The sequence below is a fragment of the Dicentrarchus labrax genome, unplaced genomic scaffold (genome assembly GCF_905237075.1).
Source record: "Dicentrarchus labrax unplaced genomic scaffold, dlabrax2021, whole genome shotgun sequence".
Taxonomy (NCBI): domain Eukaryota; kingdom Metazoa; phylum Chordata; class Actinopteri; family Moronidae; genus Dicentrarchus; species Dicentrarchus labrax.
The window spans coordinates 17,134,523-17,161,693 of record NW_026136720.1 but is presented as its reverse complement, the minus strand read 5'-3'; the positions used below and the strand labels follow the sequence as shown (position 1 = coordinate 17,161,693).

Here is a 27,171-nt window from a genome sequence, read left to right as displayed (position 1 = left end):
CAAACAGCTACCCCTAGAGTCGCTGCGGAGTACTTGTATTTAACGTTAACTGTCGTAAATACCACTCACCAGAGCCGTCTCTATATACGGCTCTGCGTCTCTGCACTCACGGCCTGTTCCCCTCCCCCCGTATACGGGTACATGTTCAGTAGGATGGAAGCGTCGGACATCGAACAGGCAAATATAGACTCCGAAGATGTCTACTGACCAGGTTACGTCTGAGTGAATGCCTGCTGGTGTTTTCCATTGAGGCTGCTTCTTATGTTGCTGATGTATGTGACGTTGTGCTGTAAAGCAATTTGTGATTCTCGCGAGATTTGGCGGGACGCCACCTTTCAGACTTGCATTGCTGGTTCTGCCAACGGCGTCCCTCTCCTGCTTTTCTATCGGGATGATTCGCTGTACTAAGAGTTCGTTTACCATCGAAATGACTTTGAAGCTGTTATATTAAGGTGAAAATCTTGCAGTGTGCCTTTAACACATGTTGACCTAAGTTTGAGTCCTATTGAGCATTGCAAGCTGGTAAACTTCCAAACTACAAATCAAGTATTTTTATGTACTTTTTTCCTTATTTAAAATATTTCTGGGTGTATTTTTCCTAATGTTGAAGGGCAGTGTCCACTAACTTACATGCGTTTTGAAAATAAATTAGCAGTCTCTTGGAACCAGCATGAATGATTCTGCAATAAGTTTTGACAATGTTACATTATCACGGGTGGTAATGCAATCATTTTCATGTAGATTGGTTTAAAAAGTCTGAATTACCTCCTAATGATAATGTACTTTTGACCCTGTGAAGCAACAGTTTCCTGAAAGAAACATTTGAAAAACAATTCTGAATTTTGATAATTGAAGATCGGTGACAATCGAAGACACACTGAAGAATTGTTTTTAAAAAGTGTCTGGTAGTGGTCTATTTATTTACATAAAATGAATAGAGGTAGAACCATCTGTATTATTTACAAATTTACATTAAAAATAAATAGTTACAGAATATATACAAACACAAACAGTGATATTATCCTAGTAATCAAACTACTTCATGTTCCCTCTGGGTTCAATAAGGTAGTACAGCATCTTTGATAAAATCACACTTACATTCACATTTATTTGGTCATGACAAGCAAGCCAAGTTCATAGTTATATATTTCAAGCTCCATTAAGTAATACTTTTACAAGTTACCACTGACTCAAATGTCTCCAAGTTATGTGACATGGTCGGTAGTGTTGCCCAACCCTCTAAGGATTCATTGTTACGGCCTTACACACCCACACAGGGCGTGTAGTGCTCAGGCTGATGTGATCCCTGCTCGGGTTGCAGGTGGGCTGAGCTATGTGGGAAGTTATGTGAGGTCATCTAAATCCCGGTTGTAATACTGCTGTAACAAGTTCAAAAAGCTACCAGGAAGACCTGTGCTTGATCGACAGTCTGTACGTGCCCATTCAGTCCTGAAAGCAGGTCTGATCAGAAAAAATAATTACACCTGTGTGGGTTTACCATGGGTGTGCATGGCCTTTAATACCTTTAATACTTATTATTTTGGCCTTCACATGAACTGTATGCTTGAGTCTCACCTCTATTAACCTCCATGAGCAGCCTTGTTTCTTGCAAACAAGTTAAAGACAAAAAGGAAAAACCAGCTGTGCACTACCTCCAGACCATGAAGCAGCAGAGCTGATGTACCAGACTAGTAAATGCAATTTATCCCATTTTAATTTGGAGGGGTAAAGAGTCTATTTAAAAAGGTCCAGTGTGTAACATAGCAGAAATGGATTCAAAGGAAGATTTAATTAGTGTTCATTATCACCTGAAATAAAAATAGTTGTTTTTAATCTACAGGTCCCTCTGTAGGGTCCTCTTCTACAGAGTCCGCCATGTTGAGCCGCCATGTTTCTACAGTAGCCCAGAACAAACAAACCAAAAGCTGTCTCTAGATAGGGCTTTCACAGGTTTCACGGCCACCATAGTTTCTCCTTCATTCTTAGAAGGTGAGCAGTATTTAGCTGGTTCACGTCACACCACTAAATCCTACCCACTGGTCCTTGAAGTTATGAAATCTCTGTGCAGCCAATTAGTCTGGCATTGTTAAGCTATTACATCTGTGATGCATTTCTGCCACCTTCAACATCCTGTTGAGCACACCAGCAGAGAGCAAGCAGACATCGCTGGTCTAGAATTAGACTTCTAAGAGCTGCATCTTCAGTTTCCCAAAGTTAATTAAATTTCAATAACTTGAGGTGGCGTGTAAAAAAGAAAACTTATAATGCGTTTGGGCAAGCCTAGCTGGGACACAACTTCACGTGCTCTCATGCCGAGAGCCGCTCTCAGAGCGACTCTGCTGATCTGCTGTAGACTGAGGGGGGTATCTAAGGAAGAGAAAACAACAGAGATGACATTTTATCTGAGCTTGTGGCTGCTCTATATATACTGCCAGTGACAGGACGCACACTTTAAATAAACAAACTTACTCTCATAGAACTCAAGGCAGAGATAAGAGGGAGATCCAAGACTGGTGTAGTGGATGGGTTTCTTGTTCAGGTTATCTCTTGAGTACACTTTCCCCCCAAACTCCACAAGTAGCTCAATCAAGCCAACATTTTTTGTTTTGGCTGCATGATGAAGGGCTGTCTCATGTAGCTTGGCAGCATTTACATTTGCCCCTTAAGGAAAAAAATACAAAACTGTAAGAGAGCAAAATACTTCTCCTGCCTGCAGCATTTGGAAAGGAAGGATAATCATTAGCAGTAAGCATGGAAATGAACCAGCAGTTAGCTGCTAAATAAATAGGCACAAACGTTTGTAGTTCTGTAGCTGTAAGATAAGTCAGTGTAATGTAACACTAGTAACACTTAGCGTAAATTATTAACTCCATAGTCACAGCACTAAAACCATTTTTTGGGTCTCGGTAAAGTAAAAGCACAAAAAACTGCTTCCTCTGTGTAACTTGATTCATTTGAACTGCTAGACAACAGATCACCGGCATCAAACGTGCACATTAAAAATGATCCATAAACAGATTTTGACCCAAAAATATTGTGATATTTAAATTTGACCCAGCTCTGGTGTGCAGAAGACATGAACAGAAAACATGACCTCACCTGCATTGAGGAGAACTTTGGCGCAGTCATAATGCTGCCTTGCGCAGGCTACGTGAAGCGGTGTACCGTAGTGGCAGTCATGGGCCTCCATGAAAGCTCCTTGATCAATCATGAGCTGAACACAATCTGAATTACCTGTTGTGGAGGGCAAAATAACGTCGATTTAGATAATAATTAAATGAAACAGAATGCTCTTAGCACAGCTGGGAAATAAATACCAAGAGGCAGGAGTCACATAACAGAAAAATTGAGAACTGCCAGTTATTAGAGATCCTCCACCCCAAAATGTGTCTTTTTAGTATCCAACAATCACATCCTGTGGGCTTTAGAGGGGGCTGTAAAATGTTTGTACTTTCATCCCTCAGAGTACAGAAGCTGTTGTTCAGCTTGAATAGATTTTGTCTGGAGTTTCACTTTACAGCTTTCTCCTCACCAATCAATGCTGTTTTTCAAATCAATACTGCAATTCTTCATATATTCCAGTGTGTTAGCAAGGATAGCCGGTAGACTTGTGTCCCATAGTCTAACTAGTAATGGTATAATTAAGTTTTTGTGTTGAATCATGACAGACTTTTATGTAATAATCAAGAGCTCAGTAGTCAAGAGTTCTGGTATTTATATTCTTTTCCCCGGTTCTGCTCTCCCTCCCTTTTTTGTCTACCAAGAACTCTGGAAGACGTTTTTTAAATGTTGGCTATTACAGAAAACATTATCCATGTGCAAAATGTTCTCTCAGCCCTATTTAGGAAGGTAACTGAGGAACTTGGTGTACTTGAGGCCTGTCGTGATGACTCATTCCTTCACTGTTTTTCAGAAAGATAACTAGTTCTCCTAGACTCTCCTCCTGCATTCACACAAAATGCTGTGTCATTGCAAGACTGATGAACCAAAGACATCTTGATGTACAAATACAAAGCTAAAAATACATCCCTGTGTGATGTTGTCTTTAACGCACCTCCCATGCAAGCCTCATGTAGAGGTGAGAAGGTAAACAGCGGAGGATTAACTGTTGCTCCATACTCCAGGAGCAGCTTCACACATTCCAGGCTACCAGCGGCACAGGCGTCACACAGCGGTGTGCTGCCATCTATGTTACGAGCGTCCACCTGGAGGACACAGAGCCACAGTCAGTCATGGACTGATGAAGAAAGACCATCAACTTAAATCTCCTGTGAAGAAATTCTGTTGTTGCCTCTGACGGCGATCTCACCTGCGCCCCAGCGTTCAGCAGCAGTCTGACACACTGGGTCTGCCCCTGTATACATGCCTCATGCAGGGGGGTGATGGAGTCGACTGCCACGATGTTAACTGCGGCCCCTGCCTCGATCAACTTCTGCAGCTGTAGGGCCCTGCCCTGTGCGGCGGCCTCGTGCACTGCTGACCGGTCGGTCCAGAATCCAAGACCATGAGCTGCAAATACGTGAAGCAAAACAATCCAATCCAATCCGATCCAACTTTATTTGTTAAGCACTTTTAAAACAACCAAAGTTGACCAAAGTGCTGAGCCTCTCTATTCAGGATGGTTACGTTTCCTGGGTGTTGACTTACGATTAACAACAATCTGTCCTCAAGTTTATTTAGTCATTCTAACCATACAAACATGCTGACAGGCTGAAATATTGTTTGTTTAGCCGCAACCACAAAGTTGGGGGGGAAAAGAACCACAGAGAGTGGTATATAAACTAAGGCTGCACAATTAATCCAAATATTATCCAAATCGAAATATGGCCATGTGCAAACTGTAAGTTGCAGAAGATGTGGTAAAATGTGTGACAAACATTAGTAGTAGTGTTGCAGAGATGCCCGAGTGAAAATAAAAACTGTGCTGCAAAAAGTGCAATATCTAGTTATATATTATCGCAATATGATGTTTTTAATATATCGTGCAGCCCTGGTTATAAAGTCTGAGACAATAGTGATCATAATCATCTACATTAAGTGGCACAATATGGACAGTATGATCCAAGTCATCACACTAACACTACTGTACTGGATTGTAAGGTGTGTTATTGGGACCACTGACCAGCACATTCATACAGATGTTTAACAGTATATATATATACATCTTTAAGTATGTCACATGAGGTCTACGTTTAGTGCCCCTTCAGTGATTTCAAGAACCAGTCGCACAAGCTGCACTACAGTGTCTGCTGTCCTCTCTAACGAGCTTACAGTCTGCTGTCATGCTCTCAAAACTGGCGTCAGCCACTTTAAGAGAGCATGCTAGCTAGCGTTGAGCTGGCTAACGTTAAGTAGCTATACGTCTGACAACACACTGAAAGCTAGTCACCTTGAGATGAAAGGTAATGAAAGCTAATCATTCTAACTACCAGATCACATCCGATCAGTCGCGTCGCTAGCTCGGTTTTTATCTGAAGTTATCCTTGGTTACTGTTGCTCATCAACTCTAAGCTACTTACCGATTTCTCCATACAAGGACGGTCTGGTCCGAGTGATCTCCATTTCATGTTACCGTTTTCTTCCGCGCACACTCCTTGAGATTCAGCCGAACATGTACTTCTTTTTAAGTCGAGGCAGTAAAGGCTGAAAGAGATGCATTATACTGTAAAAACACGCCGGGCAGCGCCGAGTGCTCGGTGAGAGCCGCCGGGGTTTCGGTCCGAATAAACAATAGCTTGGCATGCTGGGATATGTAGGCAGCTGACCTACAAACCAGGAGACCGGTAAAAATAGCAGCTACTACAAACCAGGTGATAGATTTGTGCTGATATTATTATTTAGCAACGCATAAGAAATAAAACTAGTTAATATTTGCTTACTTGCTTGTTTCTTGTGGTTGCCAGGGTGACTGGAGATGAACCTGAGGCTAGCTAGCATTAGCTAACACATTAAAGGGCCTCTCCACTCAGAAATATGATTTTCTTCTTGCTCCTGTAGTTGGATGTTTGAGCGTCACTGTGCACAACAGTGTATGTGCAGAGGTGGACACTATCAGGATGTTTCACTTTCATTTACTGGAAGATGAAAGTTCCTCTGTGCTCATTAAAAATCAGATTTTAAGGGGCGGGGCCTACCAGCATGATTTGTGACATCATAAATAGTTTGGCCCAGTGCACATAAACTGAGAATGGACTTTATAACGGAGGAGGAGACGTCCTGTGTCCAGCAGGGAAACTTTGTATATAGATCCTGCAGCTTTTAATGAGTAGTAACCCTTTAAAAGATTTTAATATGGAAATTATACTTATGTCTTAATACACGTCTGGAGGAGGTCTTTAACATTAGGGCTTTTACGCTGCGTGGATAATGAGTGTTTTTCATGTTTTTAAAAGCTTATATGGCTTATTTTAGCTAGCGTTACACTTGTATAGATTTAGATTGGCTGTGGTTCAAACAAAGCGGCGTATTAGGTGTTCATTTTCAAATTGGGGAAGTGTCACAATATTTATGTGACCATGATTAGATTAAGGTGAATAAGAGTTGCCAGGTTTACAGTGAATAAAAGCTTTAGGCTAACATTGCAGGAGTTGTGTGTGTGTGTGTGTGTGTGTGTGTGTGTGTGTGTGTGTGTGTGTGTGTGTGTGTGTGCAGTGAACTGACATGGCTGTGTAGTGTTGTACTGAAGCCAGTGTATTCCTGAACTCCTGTGGTGTATTGATAACACATCTGTCATATCTGATAAAAGCACAGCAGGTTCAAAGTCCTTGCAGCTTAAAGATGCACTCTTGGATAATGTTAATAGGAACAGTTCTGGGCAGTATGCCATATGACGCGCTAAACCAGTTTTAATTAACGTATGGTACGAACATGTCATATACTGCCATACTGCATAGCTGAAACAAGTGCTCCTTATATAAAAAAAGAAATCAGACCTGTTTTTCTGAATTAACGAGGTACCACCGGCACAGTCTCCATGGCCGGCTCTCAGCCTCCAACGAGCTCCAGCAGGCCCATGAAGGGCTTTGTCTTGCCTATCCTTCGACCCCCTGATACTCTGCTGGAGAACCAGAGGGAGGCAGGAACACGTGGTCCGTTCCCATGGCCCAGTGCCTGTTCTGGGAAAACAGCTGAGAGCAGTGGGCTCTTGAGGCCTAATGTTACTCTACACTTCCCTATAGTGAAGTGTATGGATTTACAGACTGGAGCCTCTGTTAGTGAGATATAGATCCTCATTATATATGCTTGCTTCTGCTATGAAACGTCTGTATCCTCACTGCAATTATGCATAATTCCTTAAAATAAATACATGTTAAATAAAAAATCTAAAGTTTGATAAACCACAACTTATATTCAGTATTCCTATTTTCAATGCCATAAACTGTCAAATGAAGTAAAACCGCACAAAACAGAAGCCCATGTTTCTCAGTAAGTAAGACACACGACTCAGCCACAATAAACATTTCATATTAATTTTAGGTCAACATACAAATAGTTTAAAGAACCGGTCTGTAGGATTTAGTGACATCTAGTGGTGAGATTTACAGATTACAACTAACTGAACGCCACTCGCATCTGTATCCGACAGTATTTGGGGAATGAAAACATATAGGAGAAACTATGAATCTCACGAAAGGCCCTGTCTACAGCCACGGTTGGGTTTGTCCCTTCTGGGCTACTGTAGAAACATGGCAGTTCAACATGGTGGCAACCCACTGCCTATGTGGATAAAAATGGCTGATTATAAAGGCAACAAAAACACAACAATTCTTGTTTTTAAGTGACTATAAACGATGAAAACATACAAATGAATATTATTATAATATATAATATTATATTTAATTAAGATTTAAAGGATCATTAACCTCAAACCAGGTTAATAATCACTTCGTATGATTACTTATAACTACCTTAAGACACATTACCTGCAAGAACTCAGCCTTTAAGCTTTAACCTTAAGCTGTGTTGCTGTGACAGTAAAAGTTCTTCAGTTCATTCATGTGGGTCTAATATGCTAAATATGTGTCAGCACTGCTCCTAACTTCCCTTCCCCTTTAAAGCCTCCTCCAAAACTACACCACTACTCCTCTGAAGAGTAACAAATCCACATTAAATACCCCTCCGAGAGGCTGCAGCGTGGACAACAAGCAGGGTTTAGAAAACACAGGGGTTGTTTTTTTTGTTTTGTTTTTTATTGTGTGTTTTTTTTTTTTTTTGCCCGGTTTCTTACAGTTAGCAATCATTAATATTTCACTGGAAGCAGGAAATAGAAGTGAACCGCAGGCGCAAACAAGCCTCGGAGCTCAACTGCCTCACCACCGCCACAGTTTGGTGTAGACTTTCAAAATGGATGCTTTCCCCTCGATAGGTTTCTGTTTCTTTTTCGCTACGGACTGTACATGCGTGGGTCAACGCGGCGTGGAGGACTGACTACATTTCATAAATATACGGATTTATCACCCGCGAAACGATAAAAGTGGATCCTCCAGTGGATATTTTTTTGTTGGCGTTTGTTTCCTTCGCGTTTGCCACCAGCTAGTTATTTTTTAACTTCCTGGTTGTCGCATGAATATGTCTGTTGAAACTGCGGCGAAAGCTCAAGTTACTTGTAAATGCTCGTCGGACACGGGATACATGAGACTTTATAATTCAGTTGTGATGTTTAAAACCAGAGACGGCTGTTTTCAACGAAGGGCAAAAGGAGAACGACAGATTTCGTAAGAGTCCAGCAATGGAAAGTGCAAATGGTGGTGTCTCGAGTAAAGGTGATTTTCTTCTCTCTCTTTCTCCCCACCCCACCACCAACACCAACACCAACACATCCTGCTTGTCTCGTGTAACTTTCGCTTTTAAGGTTTAAACCAGACAAACGTGGCTTTATCGCCCACCCTAGTTAAAGGTTTAAGACTGTAGCGGTCTGAACCGAGCCGCTGGTTGTTGTGTGGTTGGACTGGAAAAGGACGCGTGGATTAGGTGTCGTCTCTCTCAGTACAGACAGTCCCAGGCTTGTGGAGAATAACTCGGGAAACTTTTTCTTCCCCCCCCCCCCCAAGAAAGACTCAATTTGTAATGTAATTTCGCCAGATTTGCTGCTGTGTTGTGCTCATGTTTGTGTTTTTGTCCACTTTTTTTTTTAGGTGTTTTAGTACATGTGTCAGCAAGTTCTGAGGACTTTAAAAACAATGTGTTGGCTCCACTGAAAAGTGCGTATTTGTATGAGGAGTCCAAGCAGTCCTTCAGATATAAATCCGCTGTCTTAATAAAGAACCCGGCGCTGGAAAGAAAGGTCAGTCTAAATCTTATTTGGGCCCCACCATTAGATTATGGCCACATTTTAATGGTTAAATTCAAGTTAGTTCACATTTAATCAATAACAGCACATAGGATGATATCATTAGAAATATTTTGTGCTCCCTTTCTTTTGATTGCTGTCATCGTTTTAATCTTTAGCAGTGCATACGCACAGATTTATTTTGATATCTTTTAATATTAATACCTGGGCAGAGAATAAAGCCTGTAAGTAGGAACTGTCCTTTAATGTTGTGAGAGGAACCTGAAACCTGAAATCAAAATGACATTTTACAGCTTTCAAACCGATTTCTTCTTTCTCATTTTGTACGTCAGTATAATGCTTTCCGAGCCAGAAGAAGAGAAGAAGGATATTCAGAGGAGGATCTGAAGGAATCTTATGGGTTTTTGCTGTTTGATGATGTCAACAAGGTGAAGGCTTAAAACACAGGCACACCTAATAAAATACATGTCCAAACAAATCTTAAGACTTTGCTGATATCGATATTTGATATGTGTTTAAAGGCTAATGCACTTGGAGAAACAGGTGTGCTGGCTGGAAACAGCACGTGCACAACTCTGGGAGATCCCTCGAAAGGTAAATTATGATGATTTATGATGATCCCCCCCCCCCCCTCCTCCCTTCGTCCCTTCCCCATGCTGCTACTATGCCAACCAGTAGTGAGATCACGGTGACATGTACAGTTCTGCCATGAACAAACAAGAGGTCATATTTCTATGCAAAAAAACACCCAGTTAAGATTTTTGTTGCTGTAATGTATGACTTAGATTTACTTACTGGTTACTTGATTTAAAACAAAATTAGCAAAGAATTACATAAAGCCTTTTCTCATTAATTCAAAGTATTTTGATCCAAGTTATTACCTTGATGGTCATATCCGGGAAACACTGTCCATGCAGCCGGTCTGTCCAAAATATATGTAGTGCAGATTCAGTGAAGGAATAGTGCAGCTGTGTGTCTGGTGCTCCCCTGCCTTTTGAAAGTGAAAGCAGGCTGAATGTATCAATCTATACAAATGAAAGTGGAAGAATGTCTGTTGTGAAACAGAAACTATAAGTAAAATGCATTAGACAATGAATCCAGCCCTTATTGGCTGTTTCACTGTTCACTGTAATGCTCAGTGTTTCTCCTTTATCTGTTTCTTTAGAACAGTAGTATGAAACACTGAAGTAGCACATGAAAACAAGAGCTCCATTGTGTCACATGTTATTGAATGTAGCACTGTTGCAGGGGGAATAACCTGTGTCTGTCTCACATCTGTGCTTGTTTTGATCTGTTTCCGTTCTTCTGCAATTGCAGAGGCTCTTTCAAGCAATACCTTCTCATAACAGAAACATTTATTATAACCACTACGATGGCAGTTCTTTATGGCTTACATATATATTTTTAAAAGCTATACTGTATTTTATACATGCATATATATAACTTTGAGAGAACACTGCTCGTGAGGGAGTATAAAAAACACACAAAACCTGCCAAACCAGTTATTGGCTCTTTGTTTGGCCTCCTACATTCAGATTTTTTGTTTTCAGTGACTGAGAGAGCTTACCTGAATGTAACTCATTGTCCAGTGTCTAATCTATGCTCATCATATTTCAGTGCTTTTTTTATGATCTACAGCTTTGCGGTTCTTGCTGTTTTTTTATCTTGGAATCGCTTGTTGGTGTTTAAAGTACACATTAAACATGTGGTGTGTCTTTAACACATTCATCTGTTAAGGTGTGGCCTTGCTGCTTTAGGTGTGTCAGTTGTTTTTCAAAAGACGTATCAAAGTTATGAGGTAAACATTGTAGGTTTTTTATGATGACGTCACGTCTTAATAAATGACCCTCCCTGTATTTATTTTGAACTGACCACGCACAAAGTGAACTTTTCTGTGTCTACTCAGGTGTTTACATATCCATGTACTCTGACTGTTTGGATCAAAATCGCTGGTATCATGGAAAATCTGGATACATTGCCATCATCAGGCTGACAAAGGTATTGACAAAAAACAAAGTAGAGAACTATTTGTCTGGCTCATTGTGTGTTCATTCAAAGAAAATCATCTATAAACAAATTCATTTGTCCTTTGTTGTTGCCAACAGGGAAGAGTTAAAAGGGTTTTAGAGAACTACACACAGAATTTCACCGCGCCCACTGAGGGGTTTGACTGTCATGTGTCAGAACAGTTGCCTTCAGTGTCCTCTAAAACCAGCTCCTTTCTTGCCTTTGAGAGAACCCAGGTAAGAAGAGGCATGTTAGAGCACAGTTTTCCCACTCTCCACCCCACTTTTATATAGAGCTACCAATGCACAGAAAATGTAGGTGCAAGTAAGTTACACTATTAACACATAGCACGCTATACTGATTTCACTGAAAGGTTACACATACCACTTGTTGTAATGCCCAGATTTTGTGGTGGTTGTGCTGTCTGTGTCTTTTATCTGTCTCTGTGTAGATGCATCCTTTTGAGCAGAATACTGTCAATGCTTGAATACATGTTGAGAAAGAAAAAAATGTCAAATGCCTATTGTTTTGACCCTGCAGTATTACATGTATGAGCTGCCAGGTGATGGAAGCAATGACACCGCTCTATCTCCCAGTGGTGCCTGTCCTTTTGCCATTGTGCCATTTTCATACACGGATACCAAAGCAACACTTGTAGCACCACAGGAGAAAAGGTATGATGTCATCACTACTGCCACCCAGCCCCTGCCCTGATTGGTATATGATGTATTTGAACAAATACTATTTTAAAATGAAAATATTAAAGTCATTGAATAACACGTAATGTTCCCTGATTTCTCTTTTTAGTGAGGAGAAAAAACTGGGTAAGTAACATGTAATTAATGGTATGAGACAAATACATGGCATTATATTAATAAAAGAATCATAGACCTATATTTATTTAAATGATTTATTAGCAAGAATCATATTTAATTTACTGTTATGAATATGCCCCTCATTTTAAATTGTTTTATTTGATTACTTTTTTCCCAGTTTGTCATTACTTTCCGTGGAGTGGTCAACTTCAAATAGGCACGCATTGCTATGATGTTGGACTGAGGTCTACTGCAGGGGCTTTGATCCCTGCTGAATTGTAAGTTAAATGTATACAATGAAATACATACTATATTCTAATATGACTGATCATTTTGATTATATAATTATTATAATAATTTTCTGTGCTTTGTCTTATTTTTACATTTAAGGCCACCAGTGGTTAAAGTTGACAGAGCCATTTCCATGTTAGATCTGAGACAGCTGTTGCCCAGGACGATCTTCGAAACCTGCCTCTCTGGTGAAGGTGTGCTGTTAGAAAATGTAACAAAAAACTGCTTTATTATGCAGGAGTTACATTTCATCACAATTCCTAGATTTATTGAACTTATCATTGATGAATTGGGCTTTTTTTTCTGTCTTTCAGTCTTTCTGGATGGTTTACACTGCAGTCTGTATGAGATGGTTTCTTCTGAGGTGGAAGAAACCAGCTCACTCTCTCTGCTTCTGTGGGAGATCAAGGAGAAAGATGTTGTGAGTTTTGGGTTATTATCAACCTTTCAAGGGCTTTGTCATTTTCTTCTTTTAAATGTCAAAAATGACCACACCCATCACAATTAATCAGAGCCCAAAGTGGTGGTTTATGCATTGTCAGTCAAACATTTGGTCAATTGATCAGCTAATAGTTTCAGCATTGGAAATTTCTTCCTTTGTACTGTATATCTCTTTACAATGCATGATAATAGTGTTTCCCAGCAGTGGTGCTGTTGTGTGTGCCAAATGTCCATAAGCATGTGAGCAACTTCACTGAATCCTTTAAGCTTGGAAGAGGAAGGTGAAGCGAGGGAGTTGCAATCTGCAATTACACTGCAAGATGCCACTAAATCCTACACACAGGAACTTTTAAAGGACTTTTGAAAAATTAGGAGAGGGACCTAGCCAACCATAGGGTGATATTGTGTAAAAATCATGTGTAGCCTACTGATACAAATAATCTGCAGCAGCTGTGCATGTTGGGGAAACATTGTATTGTGTTGTTGAACTTGCTGTCCAAAATCTATACGTGACAAACTTGCTAATTTGTGTACAGGCTCTCATTGTTCCGCTGAATGATGGTGGTTTTCTTATCCTATTGCACTCCTCCCATTTCTTCACATATGATGGTAAGATAAGAAAACTATGTTGTCCGTCAACAAAATCTTTGTTAAAAACCATTATTCAGCTTCATATGAGCCATATATCTTTGTGATTTTTCCAGATTCTGGGTCCAGTGCAGCTGAGGTTCTGCAAGGCATGTTTGTGTTTCCAGAATCACGAGTTATATATAGAGGTGATTACAGCATGTATTTAACTGTGAATATTTTCATTTGAAACGTTTCTCCCATTAAATAAATGGTTGTTTAAATAAAACGACATTGGCTCTGCTCAGGGGCACTTCTAGTTTATGCTTGTTTAGCGTTAATTAAATTTTATGAATACAAAACAGAGTATAAAACAAATACTATTTCTTGATTTATCACAGGCACAAAAGGTGGACAGAGGAAGCCTGCCTTGTCATCAGAAATCCTGCGGGTTTTGCCAGTACTAAGTTATGCAGAGGGCGAAGTTGAGAAAACACCGATTGACCCCAGTGAAGAACTGTGTGAAGTATTTGCACAGCATATGCAGAGTTACGCGGCACTGATAAATCCTGGGTTGGCATTAAGTCCCTCTAGGGACATCAGCATCTTTCCAGATCAGTATGATGTACAAGATGCCCACAAGCACCTTTACTCATCTCCAGAGTGGACTAACAGGGCATGGCAGAGCTTTAGGTCATACCTGAGCAAACCAGACTCTTTTCAACTGCCAGTGTCCAAGGCTTCAGAAATCCTGGCAGCTGGACAGCAGGAGCGAATAGAAGACCTTGACGATGATGTCTACTTTTGTCTGTCATCTCCTGAGGAGGCACCAGCCAATCATGTTAGCATGGATTCAGAAGACCAGTTGACAGACCAGAAATCTGGTGTAAATGTTGAGACATCTGTGGACAGTTCTATAACAAGTGCTGAAGCACAAGTGGACTTGACAGCTGTTTCTCAAAATGCTGTACCAGATGATCTGCAAGCTGGTGATGCCACCAAAGACACGAGAAAGTCTGACCTGACATTGCTGATCAAAGCTGATGATATGGGGGCAAAAAATTCGCTGACTCCCTCTACATCAGATGACCTCCCTGCAGAGCTTATTGTCAGCATCACTTCAGCAGAGCGAACTCTCACTGCTAGGAGTGTGATTAGTACTGAGTCTGCTGATGAGACTGTTAAAACCAAAGAGGTTTTTGATTGTTCTGAGGTCACCAATCTCACCAAAACAAATGGTAGGAAACTACACAAGGAACATTCCAAAGGTCAGAAACATGTATCTAAAGCTTGCAATGAGACTCCCAGTTTACAAACAGTTAATATGCAAGTAGAAGATGACAACTTGAAGAGTCAGAAGGAAGACCAGGCAAAGGTATCATCAGGTCACCCACAGTTAAGTAATCCTTCAAATACTGACTGGAGGAAAGTGCGAAGGCGAAAGCGCATATTTGGAAAACTGTCAGCAAAAAATAAAAAAGTGAAATCTGCTATTATTGATCTAGCAGTAGCAGAGAAGAAAAAATCCGACCCCGAACAGCAGAGCTTTAAAAGCACTATTGTAATGGAACTTGATCCTTGTCCTCACAGAAAGAAAACTGAGCGCTGGGACTTAAAGCCAGTTATCAGCACATGTGGAAGGATCTTGGTACCTCATGGATATGTGGATATTGCTGATCAGATTAAGACTTTGAAGGATAAGAGTCTATCTACAAAAGATGAACAGTTCCCTGAAAATATGTTGGTTGATGACTCTGTGAATGCTGAGGACCGAGTCAAAGTGGAGAAAGAGTCTAGCACTGCTCTGGAGACAGCAGTGGACAAAACAGAGGCCACAACATCTAAGGGTGGAGGGAACCATCCTCAAAACGTTGATGTCAGTAACGTTAGTCCTGAACACAGCGTTTTGAGACAGTCGGAAGATGGTAGTGGTTTGTTAACTTTGAATTCGGAGAGCAGTGAGCATCATTCTAAGAATGATGGCATAAACACTCCTTTCAAAACAGTTCAAGAAAAACACACTGATACCCCTTCCTCTGGAAAGTGTGCAGCAAAGGGTGAATTTCTGTTGAGTAAACTAAAATCAGTTCTTCTCAGGGGAAAGAGAAAAACAAGTGTCCTTGTGTCAGAAGAAACAACTGCAGATACTGCCCAAGACACTCAGCCTTGTCTCAAGAAGGGCAAAGTTGACTCAGACTCTGGGAAGCTGAAGAGTAATGAAACAATTAACCCCAGCGTCCAGGAAGTTTCAAAGATGGTTTCAGTTGACCCTCTTTTTGCATTTGCTCTAGGCCTGACTCCTAAAGAGACACCAGATAAGATACAGAAATCTCAGGGCCAGGATACTCAACAAAGGAAAGACTCATCAGAGACACAAGAACAAACCATTTTAGATAAACAACCTCAAATCATACAAAGGCCTCTATCAATTTTCCCAAGAAGGAGTAGGATTAAAACACTCAAAAAGCATCAAGGCGTATCTGCAGAACATGTTCGAAAGAAATGTAAGTCATATTTAAAAAATCTGAGATTTGGAATGCTTGTTTTTTGTATATGGTTTATATAATCTCTTCACTGTTGTGCATGATTGTATTGTGAATGGCATTGAAACCAACTAACCCTTTTCTTGGCTCTGTCACTTCTGCAACTGCCCTCAGCATGCTATCACTGCACTTTGCTAAGTATTTGCAAGTTCTTAGTTTGCTTTTGCTCTTCTCTTGCTTGCGTTTTTGCCCGTCCTATGCATCTGCACAAAACTTGAAATTATTGGAATTATTAATAAACCAATCCTTTTGAAAGGCATAGTTTCTATGTTGGTGACAAGTTTCTTATAGCAATACATTGGTACATTTCAAATGCTTTCAATGTGCAACTTTCTATTTTCATGCAGTTTCTCTTTTTTCTCCTCTGTTTTGTCTTCACAGGGTGGTTGCATTTTCAAACCCCAGCTTGTTTTGCCAGTGAAAAACTCAAATACAAAGAGTGTACTAGGGATAATTCTGTCAGGAAGACTGTTAAGGAAAAAAGTAGCAGTGCTTGCTCATCTACAGATGCTTTGAACTTACTTGCTGACTTGGCACTCAGTGCCAGTAATGACCAGGTTCCACCACAACCAGAGCCAGCACTTGAGAGAGAACCTGAGACAAGTTTGAAGAAGTGTGACCTTACGCTTACCAGTGCTGAACAAGAGTCAGTTCTTCATGCTCTGCTTAGACAGCCTGCTGCTAGACCAATTCAGCCTCATGAGTCTCCTTCACCAAGCCATCTTGTGGGAGGCAGTGAATTGGTTGGTTTGGTATCCAAAGAACATGCTTACTCATTGCCCCCGTCTTCCTCTCTACTGTTGGGTCTGTCAGGTACACCCTTCCAGGTATCCCCTTTAAGTGGTTCTACCAGGCTGCTGCACCATCACCAGACAATGTATGGAGATGGAATTAAAACACTACATCCCTGTGTCGATCAGGAAGACGGAAGTGAACACAACAGCAGGTTCAAAAAACACATGGTGCGCCTAAGAAAATTCAGGCACTCACGTACCTTTGTTAACAAGGATGGATCTATCCAAGTCACAAGGCAATGGAAAGAAAACTATGACTTCAATCTCGACAGCAAGTTTACTTGTGACTCAAAGGATAAAGCTATCATCCGAGCCTTACATGGGTATGTACATTGTGTTACGTATTTATACAAGGAACCTCAAAAATAAAATTAAAAAAATGTATCTTTTCACATAATGTCAGTGTTGTACTTGTTTGTATCTAGTTGTGTGCAATATGCAGTAAGTTGACTTTTAGTTCAGATAATATGAACATTAAATATTTAACTGAAAGAGCTCATGTTTTACTTTACCCCTTCTACAGCCCATGGGATTACACCATTCAAGATACCAATGAAGAGGTGCGGCTCATTGTCCACATGTGGATAGGTCTTTTCTACAGCCGGTCAACAGCCAGGTTCTTTCATGTTGACTCAAACTCTTCAGAAGGAAGTGATTCTTTGGAAAAGTCACATGGAATGATGTCAGCCCCAGCTCAGACTGAGTTCAAGGCTGATCCATTTGCTCCTTTCCCGAATGTGACAGATACTACAGACACTTTGATTTCAAAAGCTCTGGACCTCAGCAAAAAAAATTACTCTGTCTTGGACCAAGGAACTGTGATTTTGGACTTGTCACTGAGAAACTCCAGTGCAGAGATTGTCACTTCAGATCCACAAGTCAACAAAAAAATGACTTTTGTGTCTGAACAGAAAGAAGCTGGTGACACATTGAACTCTCTCAAGTCATCCATGGAACCACAGAACGCAAGCACATTTCAGGTTTGGGTCTTATGTTGTTATGCTGTTTTTGTCATGATTTTCTGATGGTCTTTGGAATATAGGATAATTTAGGGACAGGGTTTGTGAGCTTGTGATGAAATAATAGGCATACAATCATTGGCACAATGAAGGTACTACTTATTAACATTAATATTATCACACCCACAAGGCGAGTACCCTGGATGACTACAGAAAAGGAGAGTCCAGCTTCTAGCCAGGGGCACAGAAATGTCCCCAAGTACATATAATTTGTACTGACGTGTAATGCACATCAACCAGATGGACTGCACATACTGCTGCTGATGTACTGTATGATGGCTGCAGGGACTGAGAGGAAATGCCTTCATACATCCTATTTATTGTATTAGGGCAAATAGTTGTCAGGCAGCTACTATTTGGACTCATACTTATGTTAATGCTGACACAGATTTCTAGTTAGTATTGAACTTAATATAAAACATCTGTAGCTACCTGTAATTGTGATATATAGCATTCATTGAATTGTTGGTACATCAATAGCAAAAGTAACCTTGAAGAATCATGGCAAAAGATGAATTGCCAGAGAAAAACAAAAGTCACAGGTTTTAATTTAATTTATTATGTATTTCTTATTGTATTTTGTCTTTCTTTTTTCAGTGTTACAGAAAGAGTGAACATGCCACTGACATTATCAATGAGATGAATAATGTCCAAAGCACCACGTCAAATAAGAGGACTTGTACCCTTTTGCAAAAAGCTGGCTGCCTGGAGCACACTGATGTACCACCATTTAAAGGTGGTGGGATATTCATTTCTGTTCAGGAAGATATGGTAAATGTATCAGGTCAGCCAGGAAACCATCAGACTGCTCCAGGAATTGGCCATGTGTTACATGGATGCAACAATGAGAAGACTGATATGAAAGATGGCATTGAAAATTCACAAGCTAAAGAGAGGATTTTAGTGCAAAGACAGGGATGGGATTCTTTCAAACCTGTGACGGACAAAGACTCCAACAAAAAAGCAGGTGATGTGGTTCATGTAACTGAGCCTGATGAAATTGAATCCAAAGATGGAGAAAACAGGGAAGTGAAAGAGAAGCCATACCAAGAAGGCACTATGAAACTTTCTCCAAAAATGATTCATAAAGGTGATGAGTCAACGAACAAAGAACCAGGTATAGTCTGCAATGGAAATATTTTGGAGAATGAGATGCAGTCATCTAGGGAGGAACCTAAAACAGTCTCACCAGACATGACTGAAAATGTTAATGAAGATATGGATTGCTTTACAGTACATAAAGGTAAAGTGATAGAAGATGATCACTTTGGAAGAGAAGATGGACTTGATAGGAAAGATTGTTGCATTTCAGATGTAGAAGCTCACAGTGATTTGAATAATCAACCATTACCTATGAGTGATGGCCCAGACTCTGTAAAGGAGGATTGCGTCACAGAGTGTAATCGCAAAGCACCATTGGATGAGCATCCTTCTAAAGTAGACAACAAAGAAGATGCCCCCCATGATTTGCAGTTGAGAACACAGTGTGCAAACGGCAGTACATTGACAGAAGAAAATGTCATTTCAGAAAAAGCTCAACCAGGAATGGAGCCTGTTCATAATGAACCTACAGTTGAGGAAAATCCAGAAAATGGTGTTTGTTTGGCAGAGTTGAATGTTCAGCCATTACCTATGAGTGATGGCCAAGACTCAGCAAGGGAGGATTGCATCACAGAGTGTAATCTCAAAGCACCATTGGATAAGCAACCCGCTCAAGCAGACAACAAAGAAGATACCCCCCATTATTTGCAGTTGAGAACACAGTGTGCAAATGGCAGTGAATTGACAGAAGAAAATGCCATTTCAGAAAACGTTCAATCGGGAATGGAGCCTGTTCATAATGAACCTACAGTTGAGGAAAATCCAGAAAATGGTGTTTGTTTGGCAGATTTGAATGATCACCCATTACCTATGATGTGTGATGGCCCAGACTCAGTAAAGGATTGCATCACAGAGTGTAATCGCAAAGCACCATTGGATGAGCAACTACCTAAAGCAGACAACAAAGAACATGCCCGCTATGATTTGCAGTTGAGAATACAGTGTTCCGATGGCAGTGTATTGACAGAAGAAAATGCCATTTCAGAAAAAGCTCCAACAGGAATGGAGCCTATTCATAATAAGCCTGCAGGTGAGGAAAATCAAGAAAATGGTATTTGTTTGGCGGATTTAAACGATCAACCATTACCTATGATGTGTGATGGCCCAGACTCTGTAAAGGATTGCGTCACAAAGTGTAATCTCAAAGCACCATTGGATAAGCAACCTTCTCAAGCAGACAACAAAGAAGATTCCCACCATGATTTGCAGTTGAGAACACAGTGTGCAAATGGCAGTGAATTGACAGAAGAAAATGCCATTTCAGAAAACGCTCCATCTGCAATGGAGCCTGTTCATAATAAGCCTGCAGTTGAGGAAAATCCAGAAAATGGTATTTGTTTGGCAGATTTGAATGATCAACTATTACCTATGATTTGTGATGGCCCAGACTCAGTAAAGAAGGACAACATTACAGAGTGTAATCGCCAAGCACCATTGAATGAGCAACCACCTAAAACAGACAACAAAGAAAATGCCTGCTATGATTTGCAGTTGAGAACACAGTGTGGCAATGGCAGCGCATTGACAGAAGAAAATGCCATTTCAGAAAACACTCCATCAGGAATGGAGCCTATTCACAATAAACCTGCAGTTGAGGAAAGTCCAGAAAATGGTATTTGTTTGGCAGACTTGAATGATCAGCCAATACCTATGATGTGTGATAACCCAGACTCAGTAAAGAAGGATTGCATCACAGAGTGTAATCACCAAGAACCATTGGATGAGCAACTATCTCAAGCAGACAATGAAGAACACGCCTGCCATGATTTGGAGTTCAGAAAGCTGTGTGGAAATGGTAGTGCATTGACAGATGAACATACTATTTCCGAAAAAACGCCTAACACTCAATCAGAAATTTATAATGAAACTGTAGCTGAGGAAAATTCAGAAAAGGGAATTTGTTTGGCAGATAAGGCACATTATCAGGAGGCAGCATTACCCACGTCTGATGAGAGAACCTGTTCATTAGATGGGTCTTCTGCTGATGGGTCTATTCCCCAGATAAATGACAGTGTTGAAATAGGAAGCCCAAACAAAGTAATGGCAAACTTCAGCCTAAGTAGTGCTGATCATGAAGATGGTGATGCTAAATCAGTTGAGGAAGTCTCTCATTTACCTGAGTGTAAGGGTGTAACAAAATCTGAAGCTGAAGTGACATTGCCTAAAGAAATGGCTCTCAAAAGTGATACAATAAACAAAGGATTGGAAAAGATCCATTGTCGGGTTGTAATTCCATTTATTGGAATAGACACCTCTGGAGAAGATGCAGTACAACCACATGACTCACACTCAGAATGCAAGGTTGAAGAATTTCAAGGCCAAAAAGGAATACCATTTATCAGTGATAGTACTTACCCTGATACTGTGCTACCCACAGAGATATGCAGTACATCTCAACTGTACAGTAATAATTCAGAACTGTTTGATGGCAAAATATCACTAAAACTTCTTGATGTAAGTGAAACCAACCAGCCAGAGGTCTCGGGAAGTGAGTCTGACGACCGGTGCCCTACCCCAACTATGGATGAGAAGCCATATCAGTATGTAACTTGTTCTGGCCCTAGTAGTAGTTCTGTCTTTAGTGGTAGTAAAACTGGCAAAAACATGACTCAGAAATGTCTTACCAGAAGCTCATCATTTTTGAAGGATAAGATGCCTCTCGAGCAAAAGCACAAGTCTACAGTTAACAGTGATCCCAACCTTCATTTTGGTCTTCACCCTGATCTTGAACTAAGAACTCTAAGAGTTCTACAAAGTATAGACAAGTTCCTCTTCAAATCAAGCCACACTGACAATGCCAGCCAGATTAAAACTGGTGATGTAAGACACTCTCTTGATCAAATCCCTAACACCAGCAGCAAGTATATCCCTACTTGCCTAACCCCAAGCCACATCTTTGCTGATTTTAAGGGCAAGAAAATAAGCAATACAAAGTCAGTGGTCGTGTCAGCCTGTACCTCACAAGAACTGCAAACAGAATCATCTGGATTCAAAAGTATTGACTCTTTGCAAGCCATCAAACCAAATGTTGACCAAGATAAGCATAAAACAACTTTACACACCAATTTAAGTCATGAACCACGTTCATACAGTCAGCGTCCTGTCATGGCTGTGAAACCATCTAAGAGCGATGAAGTTCAAGGAGATTGCATCTTGAAAGACAGAGAAAGTGAAAACTCTGTCATGTCAATTTTTTCTAAAGATAAACCGACTAAAAGCCCCGTAGTCCCATACACCACACCAGCTCCCATGCTCTTTAAGAAAAAGACAGAAAGTCTTGAGGGAAATTCTGAAGGACTTAATGACAACCAGCAAGAGGCCAGTGAGCTGTCTAACTCAGACCTATCTAAATTTGGTGTTCAAGATCCTTCGTACAAAGGAAGGGACATTCCCTCATCATTTCTCCCCATGCAGTCTTTTGAATATGCAAAAACGTCTTCTAAACTTGTTGATGAAAACCAAATTTTCTTGACAAAGAGTTTTGATGAGAAAATTGGGCAAATGGCTAAAGAGAGCATTGAGATGGATCAGAAAGACTGCCCAGGCGCATCAACTTCAGTTGTGGATTACAAAGATGATAGCACAATAGACGACAGTCTCTTCCTGGGACCTGAAAGCTCACTCACATGTACAGTCTATAACACTGGCCACGATAGATCTTATTCTTTTCTGGAGCAGCTTTCTCAGAGGTGCCTACAAGATGACCTCACTCGGGCATCAATGGAACAGGAGTGCCTTATCTTCTCACAACAAATGCAGCAGCTTTTGAAAAGGAGTAAGAGGGGACCCATCCACCAATTGGATGAACATGACAAATTTAATTTGTCTAGCTCTAGTCCTGTGACTGTGCACTTTTCCAGTCTAGAAGAGCAGGAAGATTCAGTTGATCACTTGGATGCACTGTCACTTGTAGGACAGAAAATTAAGGTAGACATGTCTGACACGAAAGATCTGGCAGACACAGCAGATGAAGGAAATGCTTTGCATCCTCAAAACTTATCCGAAGGAACAGGCAACCAAATGGAACATGCTGGAGTTTCTGGTCTGACTGCAGAATGTGCCAGACAGTACACGGCAATGATGAATGATGTTGTGAAAAGGGTCCCATCTAGACCTAAGCACTTCAGAATGGATCGAGGGTACTCAAAGACTGAACAAAGCAACCATTTTGACTTCTGTGGTCAAATGAAGAGAGAGATGGATGAGAGTTTTCGCAGTAGTCTGAATTCTGTTGTGAAGAAATCCTGTAAAACAAAGTACAGATTCTACATATTGGTGACGTCAGATGATGCTTTCTTTGAGGAAACCAAGGTAAGATAAGTTTTCAAGAAACTTCCAATAAAATATTTTTATTAGCTATGTACTATTCACAGTTCCTAAAATGGGCCAGTACTCACCAGTACTGAGCACCAGCGCTTCTGAATTTTGTTCATGAGTACCCTTACTTCTTGTACTGCCACCTCCTGGTGGGTCTAGATACGCACTCTTAATTGCACAGGCAGGGTTTAGCAGAATATATGTGTTTGGGGGGAAATGATGTCCATGTAACCTCTCTAGCTTAATGCTGAGAAAACGGGGCTGAAAATATCCCTATTAGAATCGATAAAAATGCCAAAAGGATAAGGGTTGAGGATCGTGTAAGGAAATTTTCAAATTGTGAATGTACAGATTATCCAACTTGGAATCCTTCAAAAATTTTACTTTCAGCTAAGTGTCAATGGTAGCTTGGAAGTTCAAGTGTATCGTATGTATCCAAATCTTGGACATCCATAGGTGGCACTGCTGTCTATCATTTGAGTATCAGATCTTAAATTTTGAATTTCAGGCAGGTGATCAATTATCAAGCATTCAGAAGGCAGATAAGACCATCATCAATTCGAATTATATCCTAAAAATCTACAAATGATGAGCCTGACCTTTAAAAACTTCAATAAACTCTTATTAATGACAGCCAGTGCTCTTCAGTGGAACATATTAGTGTACAAAAGTGTTCATGGAAGCTCTGTGGCCTTTGAGGGTTAGGGTTGTGTTGAATTAGGGTACTGGCACCTTTTTGGTCCAGTTCAGGCACTGCTTATTTATACCACTAGTTCTCAAACTATGGTTGTACTCAAGCTCCCACTAGTGGTATGCAGAGGAAAAAGTATATTTTTAAAAATGTAATACATTAATCTAGAAACACATAATACTAATACTACCAAAAGTTTAAACAAATTTGAATTAAAATACTATGGAATCACTTAAATGTAATTTAAAATATTTTTAAATATATTACATAATTACAAACGTGGTCACGTTCATGAATGTAGTGCGCGCATACATCCATGATGAGTTACGAGCTAAACTGTGATCCACCATGTAGAATAATGAATTTCACCGCTGTCTATCTGTATGATCAGTATGATCAATATGTTCCCACTGTAATATTTTTGTCAGCCAGCTGCAGTAAATCAAACAACATGTAAATGTACCAGCAAATATTACTAATGTCTGTTTTGATGCTGGTTTGATCCATACTATTCAATAATATGTAAGCTGTAGCGCAAGTTTGCTTACTTTGCCTTTCATTCAGCCTGCCAGGCAGCTGATGTTAATCACACATAGATACCAACGTCTCAAGTTGAACTTTTGACAGTAAATTAAAAACAGAAACACTGACATTATTTTAGACTGCAAAACAGGATAACAGAATGCTCTAATGCATGCACCTGCTTTCCTCTTTTATGAATAAACACAAAAGCAGTAGCCATAGTTAGGTTAACATATCACTGGAAGATCAGATCATATCAAAGTCCTGCTGAATTCAGGGGTATCATATATGATAGAAAGTCAAGACAAGGGACTTATTTTTTAATGTCAAAGCAGTGTAAGACTTGCTAAATAAATGGAAATGGCTTTTAAAGTTTGGGTAATTTCTCCTCCTCTCTAAAGGCACAGTTAGAGGCAGAGGGCCATTCTGCTGTACAACCATCTGACTTCTTCCTTGGTGATGATAGCTCTTCATCTCTACTCATAATCCTCAAGAATGAAGACATTGCGGAGCACATTTGTGAGGTAATTGATCAGCCTTTGAAAAAACAACAGGACTTTTGCAATAGATAATCACGTATTAATGACTGTTCTGTGTTATCTCAGGTCCCACATTTGCTCGAGCTGAAGAAGTCACCAAGTGTGCAGTTTGCTGGAATTGATGAACCAGATGATGTTGTGAATCTCACCCACCAGGAGCTCTTTATGAGGGGTGGTTTTATAATGTTCGACAGAGCAGCGCTGGAGTCCCTCAGCCTATGTATGTGCACTTTTAACTAAATACCCACTCTTTGTTATTTGATTGTTTTGCAGCTTATAATTGTTTAACTCATGATGCCAACTTTGTATGAATTTTCAAGGCAACATGAAAAAAATGGCAGAAATCTTGCAAGAGCTAAGCCGAACAGGGAAGTGGAAGTGGATGTTGCACTACAGAGACAGCCGTCGGCTGAAAGAAAATGCGAGGTAAGGGTCAACTTTGGAAAAAAACATTCTCACTTCCCTCTAAGGCAGGTAACAGGTGTTCTAAACAATACAGAACAGGTAACAGAACAAACATAGCAAAACAAATTTGGGCACAAAGAGGGAACTAAATACAATTGAAATAAGACAAATCAGTGAACTCAGAGAAAGAGAAAAAGGGTATAACGTTACTACATTACGCCTACAACTTACCGCTCCTTTAAATGAAGAAAAGTAGATGCTTAATTTTACACTTGTATTAGTGATTATCATCCATGAGTCCACTGCATCTCTAACTGACCTCCTGGCATCAGCCACCATGTTTTTTAAAATATATCCTATATTTGCCATAATTTAAATAAGACTGTGTGCACTTTATAAAAGCCTTTCTGTTAAGATCTTGCCTATCTGAACAATGTGTTTCTCCCCCCATATCCAGGTTGACTGCAGAGGCAAAAGAGAAGAAGCACTTCATAAACTGGTGTCAAGAAGTTGGAATATTGGAGGCCTTACCTTACCATGAGTGTGACCTCATGTCAAGAGATCAGCCTGACTATCTCACGTGTTTGGTCCGTTTGCAGGTCCAGAATATATCTGCCCGCTACCCTATTTTTATAACCGGTGAGACACTAAAGCACAAATACATTAATTTGACTTTTGCATGTGCAGTTGTGCTATTGTCGGTTATTCTGTAAAGGTTGTACTTATTGTACAGTGCAAAATTAATGACATGTTTGTTTTTATTCTTACAGATACTACAACAGACATTGCCTTTGGAACGAATGGAATTTTAACTATGAATTTCAACTCTTTCCTGACGTGTTCTCCAAGCGAAACATTTACAGCCTGAGCTGAAAACGTCAGATGGACAAAGTTGTGCTGATTCAAGTACACAGCTAACAGAAACTGGATGTGAGGAGAAACTTGTAATTCATCAGGAATGGTGATTTCAAAATTACTACATTTGATTATTTTTCTTTGGGACATCACTTTAGCTTCTTCTCAAGCAATAATTATTGATTTATGTTGTAAATTTGTAAACTAAGTTATCATTCAGTTAATAGTGTATTTAGGCAAGTCTATTGTATATACTGTATGCATTTTGCATCGTATTATAGTTTTATTGTAAATTGTATTGTAAACTTGTTAAAATGTGTATCATATGTGTATATTTGGCCTTTTTCATTACAATCCTGACTTTATATATTTGCAGTACAATCGTTATTAGTGTTTATTGATTCTTTGTGGTCACAAAAGACGGTTCGAAGATTTTTTTTTTTTTTTTCTTTAGTACAAATTGATTTTAGTAGTTTGCCCAAGCCTTGCTACAAAGCTAAATTAGGTTGTTTTCAAGCGGTGTGTATTTTACTTATTGATATATACTAATGTACACTGTTACGGTTACTGACAGTGAGTCTTAACTCTTGAGTGTTAAGTTGTAAGAGCACAACAATTTAACATTATCACTAAGTGCTAAATATGTATATTTTTCATGACTGTATGACAAAATGACTGAGAATAAAACGGTTTATTTTATTGTTTCGCTTCAAAAAAACCCCATCCATACTGGCTGAAAAAGCTGCACTGTTACCATTTCTACTCACTACATTATATATTCATTCACACAACAGTAAGGCCTGGGACCTTGTTTAAGATGGAAGGATGACCTGGTCTGCTCTTTAAATCGAACTGTTTCAAATAGCAAGTGAGTTTTCTTTATTAAACTGAAGAAAAAAGACTTGTAACTTTTTTTTTTGGCAAGGAAAATCAAGGTCAACTTTAAATCCCCTTATCATCTTAAACTACTCTCTA

The 27,171-nt window shown here is 39.9% G+C and overlaps 2 protein-coding genes across 7 annotated transcripts; one reads left to right on the top strand and one right to left on the bottom strand.

Annotated features, from left to right (window-relative positions):
- Nucleotides 1–885: 885 nt before the first annotated feature.
- Nucleotides 886–10,326, bottom strand: asb13b (ankyrin repeat and SOCS box containing 13b). Of its 4 annotated transcripts, none has more exons than XM_051382948.1 (7): nucleotides 10,171–10,326; nucleotides 5,520–5,643; nucleotides 4,310–4,509; nucleotides 4,055–4,205; nucleotides 3,100–3,234; nucleotides 2,470–2,661; nucleotides 886–2,367 (listed from the first exon to the last, which is right to left on the bottom strand). In XM_051382948.1, the coding sequence occupies exons 2-7, from the start codon at nucleotides 5,560–5,562 to the stop codon at nucleotides 2,219–2,221; spliced, it is 870 nt and encodes a 289-aa protein (XP_051238908.1). In that variant the 5' UTR covers nucleotides 5,563–5,643; nucleotides 10,171–10,326; the 3' UTR covers nucleotides 886–2,218. The 4 variants fall into 4 exon arrangements, with proteins under 4 accessions (XP_051238908.1, XP_051238909.1, XP_051238907.1 ...); XM_051382949.1 differs by lacking the exon at nucleotides 10,171–10,326 and adding an exon at nucleotides 6,933–7,857; XM_051382947.1 differs by lacking the exon at nucleotides 10,171–10,326 and adding an exon at nucleotides 5,880–6,908.
- tasor2 (transcription activation suppressor family member 2) lies at nucleotides 5,265–26,895 on the top strand. 3 transcript variants are annotated; one of them, XM_051382942.1, is made up of 22 exons: nucleotides 5,265–5,402; nucleotides 9,135–9,283; nucleotides 9,622–9,717; nucleotides 9,811–9,883; nucleotides 11,196–11,287; nucleotides 11,395–11,532; nucleotides 11,837–11,970; nucleotides 12,104–12,120; nucleotides 12,290–12,389; nucleotides 12,502–12,596; nucleotides 12,717–12,823; nucleotides 13,380–13,452; nucleotides 13,548–13,619; nucleotides 13,812–15,914; nucleotides 16,335–17,070; nucleotides 17,271–17,727; nucleotides 18,364–23,178; nucleotides 24,799–24,921; nucleotides 25,003–25,156; nucleotides 25,257–25,362; nucleotides 25,799–25,980; nucleotides 26,112–26,895. In XM_051382942.1, the coding sequence occupies exons 1-22, from the start codon at nucleotides 5,396–5,398 to the stop codon at nucleotides 26,207–26,209; spliced, it is 9,927 nt and encodes a 3,308-aa protein (XP_051238902.1). In that variant the 5' UTR covers nucleotides 5,265–5,395; the 3' UTR covers nucleotides 26,210–26,895. The 3 variants fall into 3 exon arrangements, with proteins under 3 accessions (XP_051238902.1, XP_051238903.1, XP_051238901.1); XM_051382943.1 differs by lacking the exon at nucleotides 5,265–5,402 and adding an exon at nucleotides 8,101–8,762 and having other exon boundaries at nucleotides 16,767–17,070; XM_051382941.1 differs by lacking the exon at nucleotides 5,265–5,402 and adding an exon at nucleotides 8,101–8,762.
- Nucleotides 26,896–27,171: the final 276 nt, after the last annotated feature.